The sequence below is a fragment of the Antrostomus carolinensis genome, unplaced genomic scaffold (genome assembly GCF_000700745.2).
Source record: "Antrostomus carolinensis isolate BGI_N321 unplaced genomic scaffold, ASM70074v2 scaffold16020, whole genome shotgun sequence".
NCBI classification, from domain to species: domain Eukaryota; kingdom Metazoa; phylum Chordata; class Aves; order Caprimulgiformes; family Caprimulgidae; genus Antrostomus; species Antrostomus carolinensis.
The window spans coordinates 1-18,136 of record NW_010289233.1 but is presented as its reverse complement, the minus strand read 5'-3'; the positions used below and the strand labels follow the sequence as shown (position 1 = coordinate 18,136).

The 18,136-nt window shown below is 44.1% G+C and overlaps 1 protein-coding gene across 1 annotated transcript; it reads right to left on the bottom strand.

Moving 5' to 3' along the window:
- Positions 1 to 1,156: 1,156 nt before the first annotated feature.
- On the bottom strand, positions 1,157 to 14,330 carry LOC104526257 (keratin, type II cytoskeletal 7-like). Its single transcript, XM_029085377.1, has 12 exons — positions 14,302 to 14,330; positions 10,251 to 10,498; positions 10,030 to 10,208; positions 9,165 to 9,376; positions 8,905 to 8,965; positions 8,274 to 8,369; positions 7,820 to 7,984; positions 7,295 to 7,420; positions 6,368 to 6,588; positions 6,209 to 6,237; positions 5,934 to 6,103; positions 1,157 to 1,279 (listed from the first exon to the last, which is right to left on the bottom strand). Exons 1-12 carry the CDS (start codon positions 14,328 to 14,330, stop codon positions 1,157 to 1,159), a joined length of 1,659 nt encoding a protein of 552 aa, XP_028941210.1.
- Positions 14,331 to 18,136: the final 3,806 nt, after the last annotated feature.

Sequence of the window (18,136 nt, the reverse complement as noted above, 5' to 3'; positions counted from 1 at the left end):
GAAGTGACACAGTGATGCTACCCCTTATATACATTTGGAAGCTGGCCTTGATAGGATCAGGACATTAATTTAAAGCGCTTAAGGGTTTGGTTTGCCTGGCAGCAATAAATGCTCCTCAAAATGCAAACCAGCCCGGCAAATACTAACTACTGAGGAAATAAAAAGGAATCTAAAAGTGCTCTGTTTGCAAGTTGGCTTAGAATATATTAGAGTTTGAAGTGTTCCCCTAACTTACGCTAATTATAGTTTAGCAAACATTTTTGAAGAAACTCTTTGTGATTTGTTTGCAGTGTGTCGTTTGGGGTTGTGTGTCTCATGGGGTTTTTTGTGTATAATGGCATGTTTTGCAAACTTGCACTTTGTGGGGATAATTTCACAATCTCTCCTTTTTTCTCTCACCAGGCTTGTTTTGGGTGCGGAAAAGTAACCAAACAAAAAAAAAAGTCAGTCATGGAAAAACACCATGGAAGTCGTGTTGTATTGGATGGATGATTTCTGTGCCTGAAACACCAGCAAATTCACTGAGTTGTGGATCTGGATTCGTGTGTAAGGACTCAAAACACCCCACAAAAACATTCCTATGCAGTATTTCACACTTGACCTTCTCTTACTACATGAAACACCACCAAAACAGAGCAGGTTGCATCCAGGAACTGCGGCATATTTCAGTTTTCTCACTAGGTTTCTGTTCTATGCCATCATAAACATAAACATAAACAATTTGCCGTTGCTGCAAATTCTTAACCTGAAGTCCGTTTGACACAGTTAAATCTTTGGCCTTCGCTATTAATGGAGGTTCTACCAAGCTGGATGTCGGAAACCTTTTTAATTCATCTTCTGGCAGTCTCTACAGAGAACAACATCAACAACAACAACAAAAAACAGTAGCACATTTCAGCCTGGTGAGATCCACCTCATTCAAGAAGCAACAGCTAAAAGTTGAGTGACTCCACTAGGCTCGTCCTTGACACTCAATGGAGGTACACCTCCAGGACAGAGACAACAGCCCCTGGTTCTATGCTTAGGAGAACTGGGGTGATTCACTCTCTGCAGGCACTGGTCTTTCTCCATCAACAGAGGAAGTCTTAATGAGTAGATTAGACTGGACACCAGAGATGGCTTTGACTCATATTGGCAAGATGAATCTCTCTGTCTCCTAATCACCAGTCCAAGGAGCTGGGACAGTGAACTTATCTGCCAACCATCTCAAGACCTTCTCCAAACTGATGTCTGGGAAGTCAAGACAATAGCACTCGTTCAGCTCATTGAAAGTAAAGTGCTTGGGAGAAAAAGAGACATTATAGTGCAAACAACTACATGCCCTCAGCCCTTCCTAACTGAAGAGGAGCAACACTTGGAGAAGTCTGCATGTTATACATACAACGTGATGGTATCTGCAGACACCCGGTAGCTGTGTTCCCTCATCTCTCTGAAAACATTTTCCAAGAGTTAGGATCAGGCAGTGCAAATCATAAAACCAACGCTAAACCCCCTTAAAACATTAAACCTTCTAATATCAAGTTCTCAAAAGGAAGAGAGGTACACTGAAACCGTAGGACGTGACTGCAGCACCCAGAGTCACAAGGCTACTAATTGAAACTGTAATTGCAACTTATGGGAGTTTGAGGGGCTGGTGGTATCAATTAGTTGCCTAAACTGCTACTTTTGCCCTATACAAATGGGATAATTCAACATATTTACAGGGTGACTTTCAGATTGCACCTTTGTTTGTAGTATTTTAGGCTCACAGTTTACACTGGGTTGCCAGCACAATTGGCAATATCAGTTAAAACAGATATTAGAGACTTCAAGCTAAAGCTTGTAACTTCCCAGATCCTTTGAGCTCTAAACAAAGATCTATCAGAAGTGAAATGAGTATTTGAATCCAAAGAAGAAGACAAAAGGCAATTGTTATGAGCTCTGTGTTGGAAAACTGCAGCAGAAGTCAGACTGAAAGCTGGTGTGCCACCGCTCCCTTTCTGCACCCCATTATACACGTCGGCTGTGTGGGAGACACCTGGAACGCATCATAGACTGCAATTAAACGTCTATGAACCAACTGTGCTGCAGCAGCCCCAGTTCCAAAACATCCCACCATAGCCACTGGCTTCATGAAATGTAGGAGATTTGGGGAAACAACCCCTGTGGTTGCTTGTGAATCCCAGTGAGAAGGCAGCTTTGCAGAAGGTTCACTTAATGTCTTCTAGGTCTTTCCAAGGAACAGTGAGTGTTCCACCTGTTGGTACCCAAGATCTCAGGAATTAACAATTTGTTATTGTGAAAATGAACATGGAAAATAGGCAAGTACTCTGAAGCAGAAATTGTGTCTTTTTGACTCAAAAAAAAGGGAGGGGAAACACCGAGGAAGCAAAAAAGGAAAATATTTTGATGAGGGGTTGAATGAGTCATTTTGACAACTTGCAATCTCTCCCTTTGTCAGCATTCTTCTCCCTGAATGTGCTGCTGAAAATGGAATTCATTATAAGAACCATGTGAAGTTCACTAATTTGTTTGTTGCCTCTGGAGATGAATCCAAACTAGCTCTTAAAATACGTTTTATGCGATAGTCTCAAAGAGCCATGCTCCATCTCTGTAATTATCCCCAGCCATAGAAAACTCATTGCATTCAGATAGGACAATGACCATAACCTACCTGTGCTGACAGCATTTGATAGATGTAAGACTGGGTCGTAACACGCATTTTTAGTCACAGAGTTTCATGGCCTGTGTAGACTCTTGTTCGTGTAATTCATGAGCTGTTAAAAAATTAATTCGATTAGTGCAGTGTCCTTCCCTTGTGTCCTAAAGCCAAAGTTATCCAAGGGAATTCAATGTGGTAATGTGTTTTTTCCTCTCATTAGCCTACATCTGCTCCACGTTAGAAGTCAAGGTTGGGATTTTCAAAGGATGTTCCTCATAAAATTCATCAAACACTGGGCCTGGGTGCACCTTCCTCTCTACTTCAGCCATCAAACTAGCCATGTATTCTAATTTCATCTTTCAGCGTCCCTCTCTGGCTAATGGAAAGAGATAGACATCTCCAGACAGTGATTCACTGCATCCTAAAATAGGAAGCTAAGACAGGTGGGAGGAATCCAGCTCTGGAGGTTCTTACCTCTCTTCTCTACTGACTACCAGAGGCAGTCTAGACAACCAGACAAGTAGCCCAGGCGCCCCACTTCTGGATGGTTAAAGTTGGGTGAAATTAGTCCCACCCTTTGGGCGCCAAATTTCTTTAGCACCTTTGAAGTCTTAATGAGAGTACACAACATCACACGATCTCTAGATTTGCTCCGTTCCTGATGTATGCACATATCCTATCTCCGCGCGGTGATTAGCACCTGTAAAGCTGAGGTTCCCAACAAAGCAAAGGATTGGTTTGATCTTTTTCATGTTGGTGTCTTCCTCCCACAGCATTCCACAGTGGAAATGAATGTGGGAGGTGTGGGAATCTGGGTCCCCAAATGGGATGGCACCACACTACCTGTTAAAGGAAAAAGATTAGAAAAGGAAAAAAAAAAAATTTTAACTGCTACTAGGTTACAGAAACTTCCCTATAAATCTGCAAGAGCTCTTATCCCTTCCTGTTGAAGCTGTTTTCTTGGGCAGGAGAGATTCTCTGAGCCATACAGAAGGAAGGAATTGCCCATGGAAGGTGGGCCAGGTCCTCCTGGGAAGCATATTCAGCCAGCAGGAGATAAGTTCTTCCTTTTGTTATGCTAAAGCCCTAGTGCCCAAGCCAAGATTTGATTTCATTTGTGCAGCTTTGTGATGATGTACTGCTGAATTTCTGATGATACACCCAGCTGGTTCATGAAGAGCTGATGTTCAGAGAGGCTGGTCACAGGTTTAAAGTAAAGTACGTGTTGAATTAACTTATCAGATCTTGAAAGGGTGACGGGGGGAGTTTGGAGGTGAGGAAGCAACCCTCATTCTGTGTCATTTCCTCTGACTTATTCTTCTCTTGCATAAAAAGTGACAGGATTGTCTAATTTCAATGGGGAACACCATAACCTTTATGAGATACTTAAACCCCTCTTAATGACTATTTATAAACCCCTCTTAATGAATATTTATGGCTGCTTGATTGTTCTTTTCTTGTCAAATCTTTCTTGTGGTTTTCTTCATTAAAGATTGTGGCTATTTTCTTCTCCTGTGCTTCTCCTGTTTGATTGGGAAATAGCGTCCTATCACATAAGAATCATGGGGAGAGAGAAAGCTCTTCTGGTTCTGAATCACGATAATCGCTTCGGATAGGAAAGATTCCTCTTCCCTCTGGATTCCCCCTTTTTGTAAAACACGTTTCTGTCCAACCTGCCTCTGTATGGTTCATTTCTTTGTTCTGTCATCGACTTTCATCAGTTTAATCACAAACCAATTTAGTCCTTTGTGGTTGATTTATGTTACTAATTTGTTGGCTTCTTTTTTTTTAATCTGTTCAAATGTACAATAATATCTCTCCCTTTGATCCATTTTGAAATCCTACACTGGTAGTCATGGGATTTCTAAAAAGATGCTGAAAAAATCGTTTTTTTTCAGTGCATTCCGGAGTTTTTTTCCCTATAATGACCCTATTGCAGCAGGTTTCGAAGAGATGTAAACGTGTTTTGTCATTACACCTCTGTGGTAGGTGTCCTATGAAAATGCAAAGAGATTGAGATGATTTCTCTATGAATCTTAAAACATCCAGTGAATAACATTGGGTAGGAGCCAAATTTGGTGCAAATCAGAATAAATAAGCTGACTAAAAGGCTTCCGTAATTTACACCAACCAAAGAGTGGATCTACATGACACTCTCTGGGCAGCTCTGCCACCTCTGCTTCGTTGTTAAGATTTCTAATCAGCTGATATGTCTTGTCCAATTTATAAACAGGGCATTTCTATATTCTTGGCAAACACTAAAAACCGAGGGGCAAGGCATTTGTTCTCCATGCAATTTATTGGAAAAAGAGCAAAAGAAAGTTCAAAGCTCTTGAGTCATCAAGATAGAAGTGAAGGTGCTGGAATTTATGCGCACGTCAGGACACTAAGTTAATAGGAGTACCAGCGACATAATTACTCTTTGCTGACTACAGAAAGTGAAGTATGTTTTTCTGAATGGAGATTTCATTTATGACTTGCCTGCGTGTGGATGACCAAACTGCTCCAAAACCACCAACAAAGGACATCACTAGAGTCCTGCCCCTCCTCTCTGTGACCCTGTGTGTCTCACCACTACAACTCCACTGACTTGCCTAAAATTGCGTCAGATAGACTTTGATGAAATGGTGAGTCCTAGAGAGCTCATTTCCAGAAACACTTTCCACAGCACTCTAGGGAAAGGATTCTGAATTAAATATGACAAATTTGTTTCATAGATAGCAAAGGCTTAATCAGGAAAAAAAAAAGAAGGCTGGTGGGAAGCAGGAATTGAGTGACAATAAACACCTCAACACAACCACCAGCCCTTTAAAGAAACAGCAGAAATCAAAAGGAATATGCTTTAAATGTCCCTTTTTTGATGTGATCCCAGATGGAGTTTCTCTGATGTGGTTTTGTGATGCTACCATGTGCTTGTACCCAGGATGCCTCTTCCTCCTGTGTAAGGCGGAGTTGGGGATATTTTTACCTGTGAAAGCAGAATAAAGCTTTCATTTTTCTACTTTAGACCTTACATCCTGGTTGTCCTGACTCTCATAGCTGATGTTTAGATCTGAGTGTTCTTAGGATATGGAGGGCCAGTTGAAATCCTCATCCCTGGCCAACATCTCCCTTGTGGGTGAGCTGAGTTTTCCACGCTCTTTGCAGCTCCGTAGCTCTCTCCACAGCTCCCTGCAGTCCTACTGCAGAGTCCACCAGTGCCCAGAGGGCATGAACAGCCCTCATCTCTGGCCCTAAATTCTTCACTTCTAGTGATGCAGTTGGGAGCACCAGGGACATACTGCCTGCCTACAGAGCTGACAGCAATTCCAGAGGTGAATCCTCTGTGGTAGGCACCAATGTCTTCAGGCAGGGATGCTCTGCCAATGGTACAGAAGGACCTGCATCTTCTGGACTGTCTACCAGATCCACATCCCAGGTTGGCTTCGTAGCCAGAGATGGTGTTGCAAGGGGTGGTGATCACTGTCATGAGAAAACACAAGCTGAATCACTCATGGGAACGATGCAACCTTCCTCCTCCTCATGTTGTTTCATGTAAGGAAAATAGACAACCTTGAGCTTACTTACACACTCTCACAGGGCTCCCAAGGCGTATCCTGAAGAAGAAGAAGGTCACAAGGTTATCCATCATGTAATTAGCACTTCTAGCATTTCCCAGCCTCCTTGTCTCTGTTGAAGGGCCCCAAGGACTGAACACTGACCACACATGGTTGTGGTGGTACCCACCTGCTCTCTTCACCCTCCAGTAGAGTCTTATATGTTGCAATCTCAATATCCAGGGCCAGCTTGACATTCAGCAGCTCTTGGTAATCCCGCAGCATGCAAGCCAGCTTATCCTTGGCCTTCTGGAGGGCATTCTGCAGCTCAACATGCTTCTCATGGGCATCTTTCAGGGCACAATCCCCACGCTGCTCAATATCACAAACTGATGTTTGCAGAGAAGACACCTGTCAGAGGAGACACAAGAAGTCCTTGCTTCCCCTGTCCTCTTTCTTGCCATGCTCACCTTTGAAAGATAAATTCTCACTTCTCTTGGGAGTCACAAATTGGGAAGTACTGAGGTTGTTTTTAGGAAAGCCAAATGTTTCTAAAATCAAATATCAATGCTGAAATGCTACAGAAAGGCTGGACACATCCCTGTGCTGCCAGACTGTGGTTAAATCTTGTTCCGAGGATACCAATACCTTGTTCTAATTGGAACTAATAATTAAGGTTTTCCATTTACTTCCCGTTATAAACTATATAATGAATTAGATGGTCTGAAAATTATACCGGTTTCTATGGGTGCTGAATTACTGGTGAGTCATAATTCTGCTCTGCTTATTGGATGCGATGAATCTGTGTCATAAGCATTGTCTCCTGCAGAATTCTTACTGGAGCAATTTTAGCAATTTTCCAAGTGGTTGTAGCTAATCCAACAATCTAATTTGGTGCAATTAGTTCTTTGCAATAATCAACATGATCCAACAGAAAATAGGCCAGCAGATATTCCTTCTTCACTGCTCGGCACTGGGAAGATCTTCTCTAGGCCAATGGAACCAGTGTGAGGTAATGTTCTTTGATAAAGATGAAAGAAATGCCACAGAGATGTAGAAAAGCTGACTTGGGCTCTCACATTTAGGAGATCCAGTGAGTAAATATGACCCATCATACCTGCTTCTTCATATTTTTAAGGTCACACTGCCTTCTCTGGATCACAAAACTCAGCTCTTCCATCTCTTGATGGTGGGACTTCAGTTCATCGCAATGTCTCGCCTTTGCCTCCTCAAGCTCTTGATACTGATTGTAGGAAAAGAGAGAGGCAGCAGTTAATACAGGCAGTGTGTGTAGCCCAGGAGCCTTGCTTCTGTTCTCAGAGTGAATTAAACTAGGTTTAGAAAAGTCCTCCTGGCTTTGGAGCTCCTGAGGCCTTCAGCAGCAAGTGGAAGCTTTCCTCCTGTAGCTTTCACTGTTCAACTCAACTACAATCTCTCTATTCCCAGCATGACTGAGTCCTGTCCCATTGCACTGTACCTGTTTTGGGGATGTTCTCCTGACTTTGAGACCTCAACTCAATGCAGAAATGGAAAATAAGGTCCAGAACTTATATAGTGAAGACAGGAAGAAAAAATCATCACCTTTGCACTACGACTTTTGACAGTGAGAGAATTAAGGATGTCACCAAATGCTACTACTTACCCTAGTTCTGTACAATGCATCCAACTCTGCTTTGCTTTTCTGAGCTATGCCCTCGTACCAGCACTCAACGCTCCTGAGGGTGCCCTCCATGTCCAGGCCACGGCTGTTGTCCATTTTCACGATGACAGAAGTGTCACAGGGACTTCTCTCCAGCTCAGCAATTTCCTAGAAGCCATGTGAAGTGGCAGTAAGCTGTCCCTCATGCTCCAGTAGAAGTAATACCACCACTGAGACTTTGTCCTGAGCCACAGCCCAGGAGATGAGACTAGATTTGGTCATGCATGCAGCTTAAGGGGTTTCTTTTGAGACCTCAAAGTCTTCCTTATCTGGGATTCCCATTGGCTCCCAAAAAGAGCTTGATGGATTGTTTTAATTCAGCCTAAATCAATGCAGACATGGAGTGGCTGGTAGGAATAGCTGCCATCAAGCAAGGTTGGAACAGGAGCATCCATACCTGAGCAGAAACACATTTCAGGAACTCCATCTCCTGCTTTAGGGTTTCCAGCTTTGCTTCCAGCTCTGCCTTGGTCAGATAGACACAGTCCACATCCTAAAAGAGTTCCCAGATATTTAGAAGTCAAAACAGTGCCCACATGGAGACCTAAGGCAATTTCATTGTATTTTTAGAGTAAGATTTTTTTGTTTAGGAAATGTAATTAGGAAGATATCCCCTGGCCAGCAACAGCTGATAGATCCCAAAAGCATATACAATACTATAGAATCATAGAATGTTGTGAGTTGGAAAGGACCCACAAAAATCATCGAGTCCAACTCTTGCCCTAGCATAGGACAATTGCAAGGTTCAGACCATGTGTCCAAATGCTTCTTGAATAGTGTCAGGCTTGCTTGAAAAACATCATGATTTGGGCACTGGGACTATCAAGCTGTCAGTTTAGAATGAAATGTATTTTCTGTGCTAAAGGGAAGAGGTTTCATGCTGTCTGGCAATATTCTGTGACATCTTTTTCTGCATCCATACCTGTCCAATCACTTTTTAACATTCTCAAGACCTGAGCTGTGCAAGGAGCAGATCAAAGGAAACTCTTTGGATCTCTGCATCCAATCCATTCATCCAAATTCCTTACCTTCTTCAGTAACACAAACTCATTCTCTGCAGCTGTGTGTCTGTTCACTTCCTGCTCGTATCTGTTGGAAAGAAGAGCCTGGTTACTGGGTCATTCTGAGACTGGAGACCTTGTTTGTCTGGGTATTTAAGGGTCAAGTTACTTTTGGATCTCAGCTTTTTGAACCTCACAGAGAAGTCTGTTGATACAGATAAAAATAAAAGTCCCATTAGACAAGCTGTTTGAGCTCACTGCCCTGTGGATGGTTTCTGCTCACTCACTTGCATCTGAACTCTTCGATGAGCTTCTCCGTGTCGTTCAGCTCAGGCTCCATCTGCCCCTTCTCATGCAGCAATGAGTCCAGTTGCCTCTGCAGGCTGCAAATGAAGTTGTTGAAGACATCCTTGATATTCTTCCGGGATGGCAGGACCTGCTTTTGGAGGAGGTCCCATTTAGTGGCCAACACCCTGTTCTGCTGCTCCAGATGCTGTACCTGCATACAGAATGCAAAGCCACTTTCTTCAGGCACATGCTTAGATGTATTGTATGGCGACCAGATAAATATGGGGGGAACAAGGCATCTTCTTTTCTGAGTCAGTGTTTCAGGGGCTCATTGTGGTTTGAAGAGGATGAGAGGACAAAAGGGGGGCATTGCAATCTTCATAATCCTATAATCCTAGACCAAACTGGGCTTACTGCTCACCCATTCTCCAAGGAAGCCCTAAACAGCACAACCTTTGTTGCAGCTGCAGAAACCATGGAATATTTGAATAGATCTGCCTATCAATTGGTTGATAATGGAAACCATCATTTATCAGTAGGAGACAAGGCAATTTTATAAAGTCTAGCTGCACAGAGAGAAGTCAACTGTTCAGAAGCTCAGTAAGACACCTTGGAGGAACAGTTCCCTTCCACTATTAGTAATAATAACAGACACATCTTATCAAAGCACATAAACCAGATTAAAATAACATTATGAGCTCGATCTGCTCTTGCAGCTCATGATACTGAAGTCACACGTGCTAAAACCAGCACAAGGCTCATGTAATAGGATGAGAAAAGGAGAAGAATCAAAGACCTGAGCACAAAAAGGTTTCCTTCACTTCTAAATCTCATCACTCCTTTAAGTCTTGTCTCAGCTCTCACCTTGTCAATCAAAGAGGCAAACTGGTTATTGAGGCTCTTCATCTGCTCTCTCTCCTGCTTTCGGATGTGCTGGATTTCTGGATCGATCTTCACATCAAGAGGCTGCAGGAGGCTCTCATTGATGTGCACTGCACGAATACCTTCACGTTTGCCGCTCCAGCCTAACCCATGACTTCCACCTTCACTGTTGGCATGGATGCCCTTGCATCCCCAGTCCCCACAGACCCCATGTGCAAGACTTCGGCCAGAAGAAGCCCATTTACACCCATCTGTGTTTTGGAGGCTTTGGTTGCTGTGACTCCAGGCTCCATAACCTCTTCCAAATAGCACAGCAGAAGGGAAAGCACTGCTTCGGTAGCGGCTCATGCCACTCGCAGCAGAAGATGATGAGAAGAACTTTCTTCCATGAAAAGACCTTCCAGCTGACAGCTGCTGGCTCATGCTGGCAGATGTGGTGGAGGATAGAATGCTGAAGGACAGCAGAGTGTGTAACTCAAAAAGGGGCCCCTTTGCTCCAACACCCCTGGGTCCCTCCTTTATACACATCTCAGAAGTGGGGCTTGGTTGATTGATGCAGATTAATAATTTGGGGTTTTCTTGGGGTTTGTCTTGCCTGGCAGCAGTTTGTAGGTTTAAATATGCAAAACAATGTGTAACACTGAACATTTGTGAAATCCTATGGAATTTCACTGTTTTTAAATCGCTTTGTTTGCATACTCAGCTCGGAGGATCCCATGGGCTGGGTTTTGTGAGGAGGCTTCTTCTTTTGTTTTAATTTGTCCTCCTTCCTTGCATTAATTACAGTTTAGCAAATGGCCTGAAGAGGATCTCCCTCTGTCAAGGACAATGGGTAAAAGAATGTTCTGTTGAAAGCAAATTATAAGTGATTTTTGCAGTATCTGTTCTTTTCATAGTCAATCTGTTCACAAAGGACACGATGAGTCCATGAGGAACAGCCAAAGGCAGACCAGTGCTTGGAAGCTGAGAACCATAGCGTGGTCTAGACACACAAATTTCGTTGCTGTGGTACCAAAGTGCAAAATAATTCTGTTTTATACATAGCCCACCACACACCGTCCCCAGTTAAAGGCCACAACTGACTGGGCAGGACTCATCTCCTCTAATTTTTTATGCTAGGCCTGTCCTGAGAGACAGGAAGTCTAAGATACTGCTCTCCATGGATCCACCTTCTTCTTCATTGAGTCCAAGAAAGTCTAAAGTGACCAGCTCAGACCTGGATGCCCAACTTTGAGAAGAATAAATTAGCATAGTTGTATCTTCTCATTAAGTTTTCAGATCTGATTGTCTAGAACACATAGAAAAATGAGACTCGCATGGAGAAGACAATTTATAGTCTAGAAAATAGGAAGCTTAGCCAGAAGGCTGTTAACTGGATGCTTGTTAATCATTTAATTTGAAACAGAGGTAGGTTTGGCCTTGGTGGGCAACCTATGAATGCACCAGCAACCAGTATCCTGCAAAAATGAATACAGCTGCTGTGTGGCTACTCGTTGTTACTCCCCTTTATGTTTGAACTTGTAATTAAAACCCTTGGGATACCTCAAGGCAAATAAAAAAGATTTATTAGAGTTGCTTGACAGATGGGGAAGAAAAGGCTGATAAGTTTTAATATATTTGCTGAGAGCCTCACAATACCTCAGAGGTGGAGCCAAGATTACATCTCTGTCCTTGTGGCTTCTCGCCAAAGTCTCTTTCAAAACAGAAAGGCAAAAGGGTTTCATTTCAGATGATTGGAAAGAAATGGGTTTCCCCTGCTATTATACCATATTAATCCTTCACTTTTTCAATAGGTCCAAACCTTGGTCAGTGGGGGGTTTTTTTTGGCAATTAAGCTCTTCAAATTCCCAGGAAATGGGATCGTATTTCCCATGGTTTTTTCCTTTCCTTGGTTTTGCAGGTATTTTTTAGAGGGATTTTTTTTTCCATTCCCTGGGTTCATTGAAGAGCTTTTCACCAACCTTTCGCAAGAAGGCTGATGAAAAACAAAACTGGTTACCAGAAACCTTGCTGGCATTTTGTCTCCAAGAGTGGCTGATGCCAAAGGTTTTCTTGTACCTCATTATTTGCAAATGTTCTGCACTGGAACAACTTGCCCTTAACCCAGCAAGAGAGATAATTGATGGTATGAAGTAGCTGGAAAGACAACTAGCTTAATTGCAGGTTCTTGACAGTGCTATCAATTACACCTACACATGGAAGAGCTTTTTTGTTCTGGGTGTCTCATTTGGCTGCTTAAATACAGGCAGAGTCCATGGCAATCCCAGCTGGAAGAGCAGGATTGGAGCCCAGGAGGAGGACACTTGGCCTGGAGCACCTCTGACTCGGTCTTCATTTTGTGCTTCCAGTTTGTCTCTTTTCTGCTGAATTCCCCTGCTGCATCCTGCATGGACCTGGTGATGAGGTACCACGATGCTTGATGGTCCTCCTGCACCTTCTGAGCAGGGGTGGGTGATCTCACAGCACTCTGCCTGGCCCTGCTGCTGGTGAGGAGAGCTTGGCTCCTTTCAAGCAAGAAAGACTTAGCTCGTAGTTTTTGTTTCCTTGCTGTGCTTAGAGTCTACAGGGTCATAGATGTCTTCAAAAGTTTTCCTCCCACAGATACACCTTGATAAGCAAAACTTCTGAACTTGGGTTTTCACACCCTCAGACATAGTGAAAGGTTCATCATCCAGATCAGCCTCACCTCTGACTCTGAGTCTAGATGTCCCCTGATGACCATGAGTCCCAAAAAGGCAGATGATGCCACTTGGTGCAACCCTTGGGTTGTTCTCAACTGCCCAATTTGGGCTGTAGTTTATAGGACCACAAAGTCAGCTCTACCCTCCTCTTCCACCTTCATCTCATCCCACCCAACTTGTTGCAGGAGGCAAAGGTTTTGTGTGTCATTTGACACCAGAGAGTCTCCAGGTTTAAATACACCCGATCTTTGCTACTTGCTTCATTGAGTTGATGGAACTCAGAGTATTCATCTCAGAGCTATTGTGTTTGCTGCAGCTCCCTTTCAGGAGAGGGAGGGTTGTGTGTGTACGTGGGCACCAGGGGAGTAGCTCCCAGGGTAATCACAGCTCATTAGTTTACTTCTAATCACCAGGAATTTTGGAAAGAGGCCCAGCAATGAAGACAGAAGGCCCACAATTTTCACAGCTTTTTGCCAAAGTAAATCAGGAGAGAACTTCTTGTTCTGGCCACATCTGCAGCAAAGATGTCTCAAGCCCAAAAATCCACCAGACAGGGAGGGAGAGCCAGAACAAAGACTAGTTCTACACCACTGTGGTACAACTATTTTCTCCCACTAGGTGGTGGCATCTAATGCATCTTGAGCCTCATTGTCTACATGGGTTCTTGGTTGGAATCTTGGTGTTGACAGGAGCCTGTTCACACTTAGTAGTCCAACACTCAGAAACCTCTCGGGATACCACTGGCAAGAGCAAGCTCACAGCTGTACAGGGCAATATTTAGAAGCCAGCACAACATAGGACCAACAAGGTCCTCAGTCCTTGCAACACAGTGAGGTTTCCCATGGATTTGTACTCTGAGGTTGACTACGAGCCTGGGATGTTTTGTACAATATGTGTGTGTCCAGTAATGCACCTCTGGCAGAAAAACAACACCGAAGTAGTTACTACCAACTTTAGTGACAACTGACATACCTTCTTCACCACCTTGGTGTCCTCCCGTCACACCTGAAATCCTGCTCGTCAATACTCTTGGAGGCTCAATCTATGCCTAGGCACAGGGTGTCACTAGACACCTTCTTTCAGTGTTACATCCTGAGCATGATGTGTCATGACTGATGACACATGCCCCAAGACATTAACTGTCATTAATCTGAAGGCCCCATCTTCTTCTTAGGACTTCAGCTCGGCCCCTGAACCTCAAGAATCAAAATGTCTCTGGGCACAGCTTTAGGCATTCTATCTTCTGGCATTCTCCACTGTCCTGGTTTTCGTCTGGGCTTTCTTCTTAGTAGCCAGAATAGTGCTGTGTTTTGGTTTCAGTCTGGGATTTGTTATGAGAAGAACGTTGATAACATAACTACTGTTTTCAGTTCTTGCTGGAAGACAAAGGACTTTCCTACTTCCCCATGTTTTGCAAATCTTCAGGTGCAAAGGACTGGGGTGGAGGGGTCAATATTAAAATTAGCAAACCCACATTAGCATTTGGACATGCCAATGGGATATTCCATATCGTATAATGTCATGGTCAGTATATTGATGAGGGTCTCTCAGGCTCTCTCACTCAGACTCTCACTCTTCCAGGATTGTGGTTTCCAGGATCATTATCCATGAATGGGTTGGGCTTGGTCAGCAGGTGGTGACCAATTGCCCTGTGCATCACTCATTTGTCTTTTTTATTATTACAGTTATTACCATGATTATTGTCATTATTATTTTAAGTTTTCTTTTCTTTCAATTATTAAATTGTTCTCATCTCAACCTACAAGACTCCTTACTTTGACCCCTCCCTGTTCCCTGGGTGGGGGAAGAGTGAGCGAGCGGCTGTGTTTGGCTGCTAGCCACGTTAAACCACCACATCCATCAAAAATGCACAGGCAATACCTAGTTGACATAAGCAACTCAGTGTTGAGTCAACAAGACATCAGTAGTGGACATGTCCCCATGCTCCTCACATCAACACTGCACCTCTTTTAGCCACTTTCCACACTTGGCACATGCTGTGCAAATCTGTGTGGTCCAAAGATCTGAAACTCAACCTTGGTCTTAACAGAGTCAAATACACAAGCTCCTTACAGATACTACCAGGAGTTGGACCACAGAACTGCTGAAGGAAAGGAAAAGCAATAATTTAACATTTAAAAAAATATTCTATTTTTAGACAATTGAAATCCTGGGCCAGATTTTTCACTCTTACTTAAAAAGGGATAGTTTTATATGGAAGGAGATGCCAGAACACTCATCTCCAGAAACTGGAGATATAATTATAGCTTAGCTGAGAAGCAAAACAGGTTTTGATATACCCTTCCAAACCATTCCTTCACTAAATGTACTACCAGTGTGTAAACAGTACTTAAAACAACTTCGTGGAAATGCTGATCAAGCCCCTTGAACAAGTTGTTATAGTCAACTGAAGAAGATGGTTGGTCTGATCTCCAGCGGGTGATTCATCCTCGTATGAAGATAGATGCATGAATTAGGTCTTTTGAGTTGCCTCCAGAAGTGCCTGTTTCCCTCCATTGACTTTACCTTCTTCCTTTTTGATCTTTCACCCTACAAAACCCATCAGTAAAAAAAACCCACAGACCTGACCACAGTGTTCATGTTCATTCTTTATTTCTTCTGATTAGAGATGAAAACTTCTAGGCACCCCGGCAACTTAATTAATTTACCAGGGAAAGGAAATCATAGAATCATAGAATCATAGACTGGTTTGGGTTGGAAGGGACCTTCAAGATCATCCAGTCCCAACCCCCCTGCCAGCAGCAGGGACACCTTCCACTAGACCAGGTTGCTCAAAGCCTCATCCAACCTGGCCGAGAACACTTCCAGGGAGGAGCAGCCACAGCTTCTCTGGCCAACCTGGGCCAGTGTCTGACCACCCTCACAGTGAAAGCCCAACAATATTTGGCAGCGTGCAGAATGACCTTTCACACCTTCCACTTTTTATTGTGGGAGGAGACTTTGTCTTGATTGAAAAGTCCTATCTGCTCTCTTTGACAAAGATGGGGTTGTGATGATGCAGCTTATTTATCAGGTGGATGCTGAAGCACTGAACAGTTTCAGTGAGTGATGTAGAAGCCGCCATGAACAGCGGGAATAAACTGTCTCAGCTGTTGGAGAGTAGCTCCACATGGCTTTTTTTCAAGCCCAGGTAGACTCATACCACCCACACACTGAACCTGTGGGACACGAGCCAGGGCAGGTGAAAACACAGGCTGATCTCAGCAGGGTTTGCTAACACGATCTCCAGATTTCACCGCCACAGCTGACTGCTCCACAACTTGCGTAGGGCTTTCTGCATGTGATGAGGGCCATCATAACCTAGTTTTGACTGAAATACAGTGTCTAAACCTCCCCAGATGCAGGGTCCTCATAACTGCTTCCAGACCATGCCATAAAGGTTTGATTTAGCTCTTTGTGGCTCCTCATCAACCTTCTCTAATTGTTTTCACAACTCTGCAGCCATTTTCAAATGGGTTTCCACAGTGGATTTCCCACCAAGTGGAGCATCTCACTTGTGGTGAGGAGCTCCCCACTGGTTGCCACCCCCAGGACTCTTCACAGTTGGATTTCTTTGAAAAACAGTTAAGAGAATCCTCCAACTGGGGAAAAAACCATGAAATATTCCCGATGGGGTTGTGACACTCCAATTATCCAAGTGGAGTGTTGCTACATTCAGATGACACCATTGCACTGAGCTTCTGGAACAAACTGTCCCAGTCATCTCAACTGCTCTGCTCTTCATTAGAACTTTTGATTGGACTTAAAGGAGAAATTTAGAAAACATCTCGCTTCCTCTGCATAGAAGAAACCATTGGATAAGATGGTGGCCAAAAAAGGACATATGGTCCAACTGTGATTTGGGACCCCAGGGGGAAGGACTGGACTAGGGTTGAGATAAGGAGACATTGTTCATAAACTTTCTGCTCCTCACTTTATCTGAAACTGCAATGCTAATAAAATCGACATGGACAATTCCATCTGTCCCCTGGTTATTTAACGAGTGACTCCTGGAAGGAATGAAGGAACTGAGATGAAGCTGCATGTCCTGGTTCAACAGCTAGATTAGGCCAATAGGACTTCTACCTTGAAACCCATTTTCACAGCAGATGTTCAGCTTGTGGCCCCGGAAATAAGAGACGTTCTTCTGTGAACACTTTCTTCCAGTTTTGCACTAATTTTTTTCTTGAGGTTGGACCAAATTTCTCTGAACTGGTTTAGAGATTTAAGGAGTTCCTTCAAAAATCTCATCAGACACGTGAAAGTTGAGCCCTCCCATAGACCAACATAAACACACCAGAGAGGGTTTCAAGCTTTTAGTTGACAAACAGAAAGGTCCCAAACAGACAGAGTTGAAATGCTCAGAGAAAACCTACGAAAACACCAGCAACCATCACATCATCATAAAACAGAGATGTGAGGTTGGAGAATTCAGGAGATGATGGAAGGAGAAAAGAGTTCAGGATTATGTGCGACCCATTCAGACTACTGGTGGCCAAGAAAACAACCCCATCTTGGAGTCTCCAAGACTTGGGAATGCCTTCTACTCATCCCACTGGCAGATTTTGAATGCAAATATTACTTGTAGGAAGCATCTCCAGAGCAACCTGAGCCACTTCCATAGACAGACCTGTAACTCCCACTTCTAGAAGACCACTCTCCTTCAACCTTGTATTCTCCAGTCCCATCTTCAGGGCTGTAACTCCCAGCTCCACAGCTCCCTTCTCCATAACCCCCTTCCCCACCAGAGGTAACCTCACATCCAGACACGTAGCCACCACTGCCAGAGCTGCAACAACCCCCATAGGAGTCTCCACCAAACCCAGAGCCATATTCCCCACCCCCAGAACTGCAGATACGACCACAGCTGGATCCCCAACCTCCAGAGAATGAGCTTCCACCTCCATCAGAAAAGGACCCTCTCCTGCCAAAGCTACTTTCACCACCAGAACTCAACCCTCCACTGTAAGGACTGCATCTGCCACTGCCAGAGAGGGATCCAAAACCTCCAGAGCTGTGGCCACCTCCAGAACTGGATCCTCTATGACCTGAGCTTCCTCCTCCACCATACCCAGAGCCACCTCCATGGATGGATCCACCACTGCCATAGCTGGACACTCCATGGCCTGAGCTCCCAACTCCTCCACTTCCTCCAGAGATGGACCCTCTCCTGCCTGAGCTTCCTCCTCCACCATACACTGAGCCTTCTCCTTCACAAATGGACCCACCACTACCATAGCTGGATCCTCCATGATCTGAGCTCCCACCTCCTCCACATCCAGAACTGGACTTCCCCCCCCACCATACCCGGAGCCTTCTCCTCCGTAGATGGACCCACCACTGCCATAGCTGGATACTCCATGACCTGAGCTCCCAGCTCCAGAGATGGACCCTCTCCTGCCTGAGCT

Coding starts and splice junctions, on each gene's coding strand:
- LOC104526257 (XM_029085377.1), bottom strand. CDS start 14,330: ATGATCCTGGAAACCACAATCCTGGAAGA. Junction 7,985..8,273: donor TGAAATGTGTTTCTGCTCAG/GTATGGATGCTC, acceptor CATGGCTTCTAG/GAAATTGCTGAGCTGGAGAG. Junction 7,421..7,819: donor ATGCATTGTACAGAACTAGG/GTAAGTAGTAGC, acceptor TCCTACAATCAG/TATCAAGAGCTTGAGGAGGC.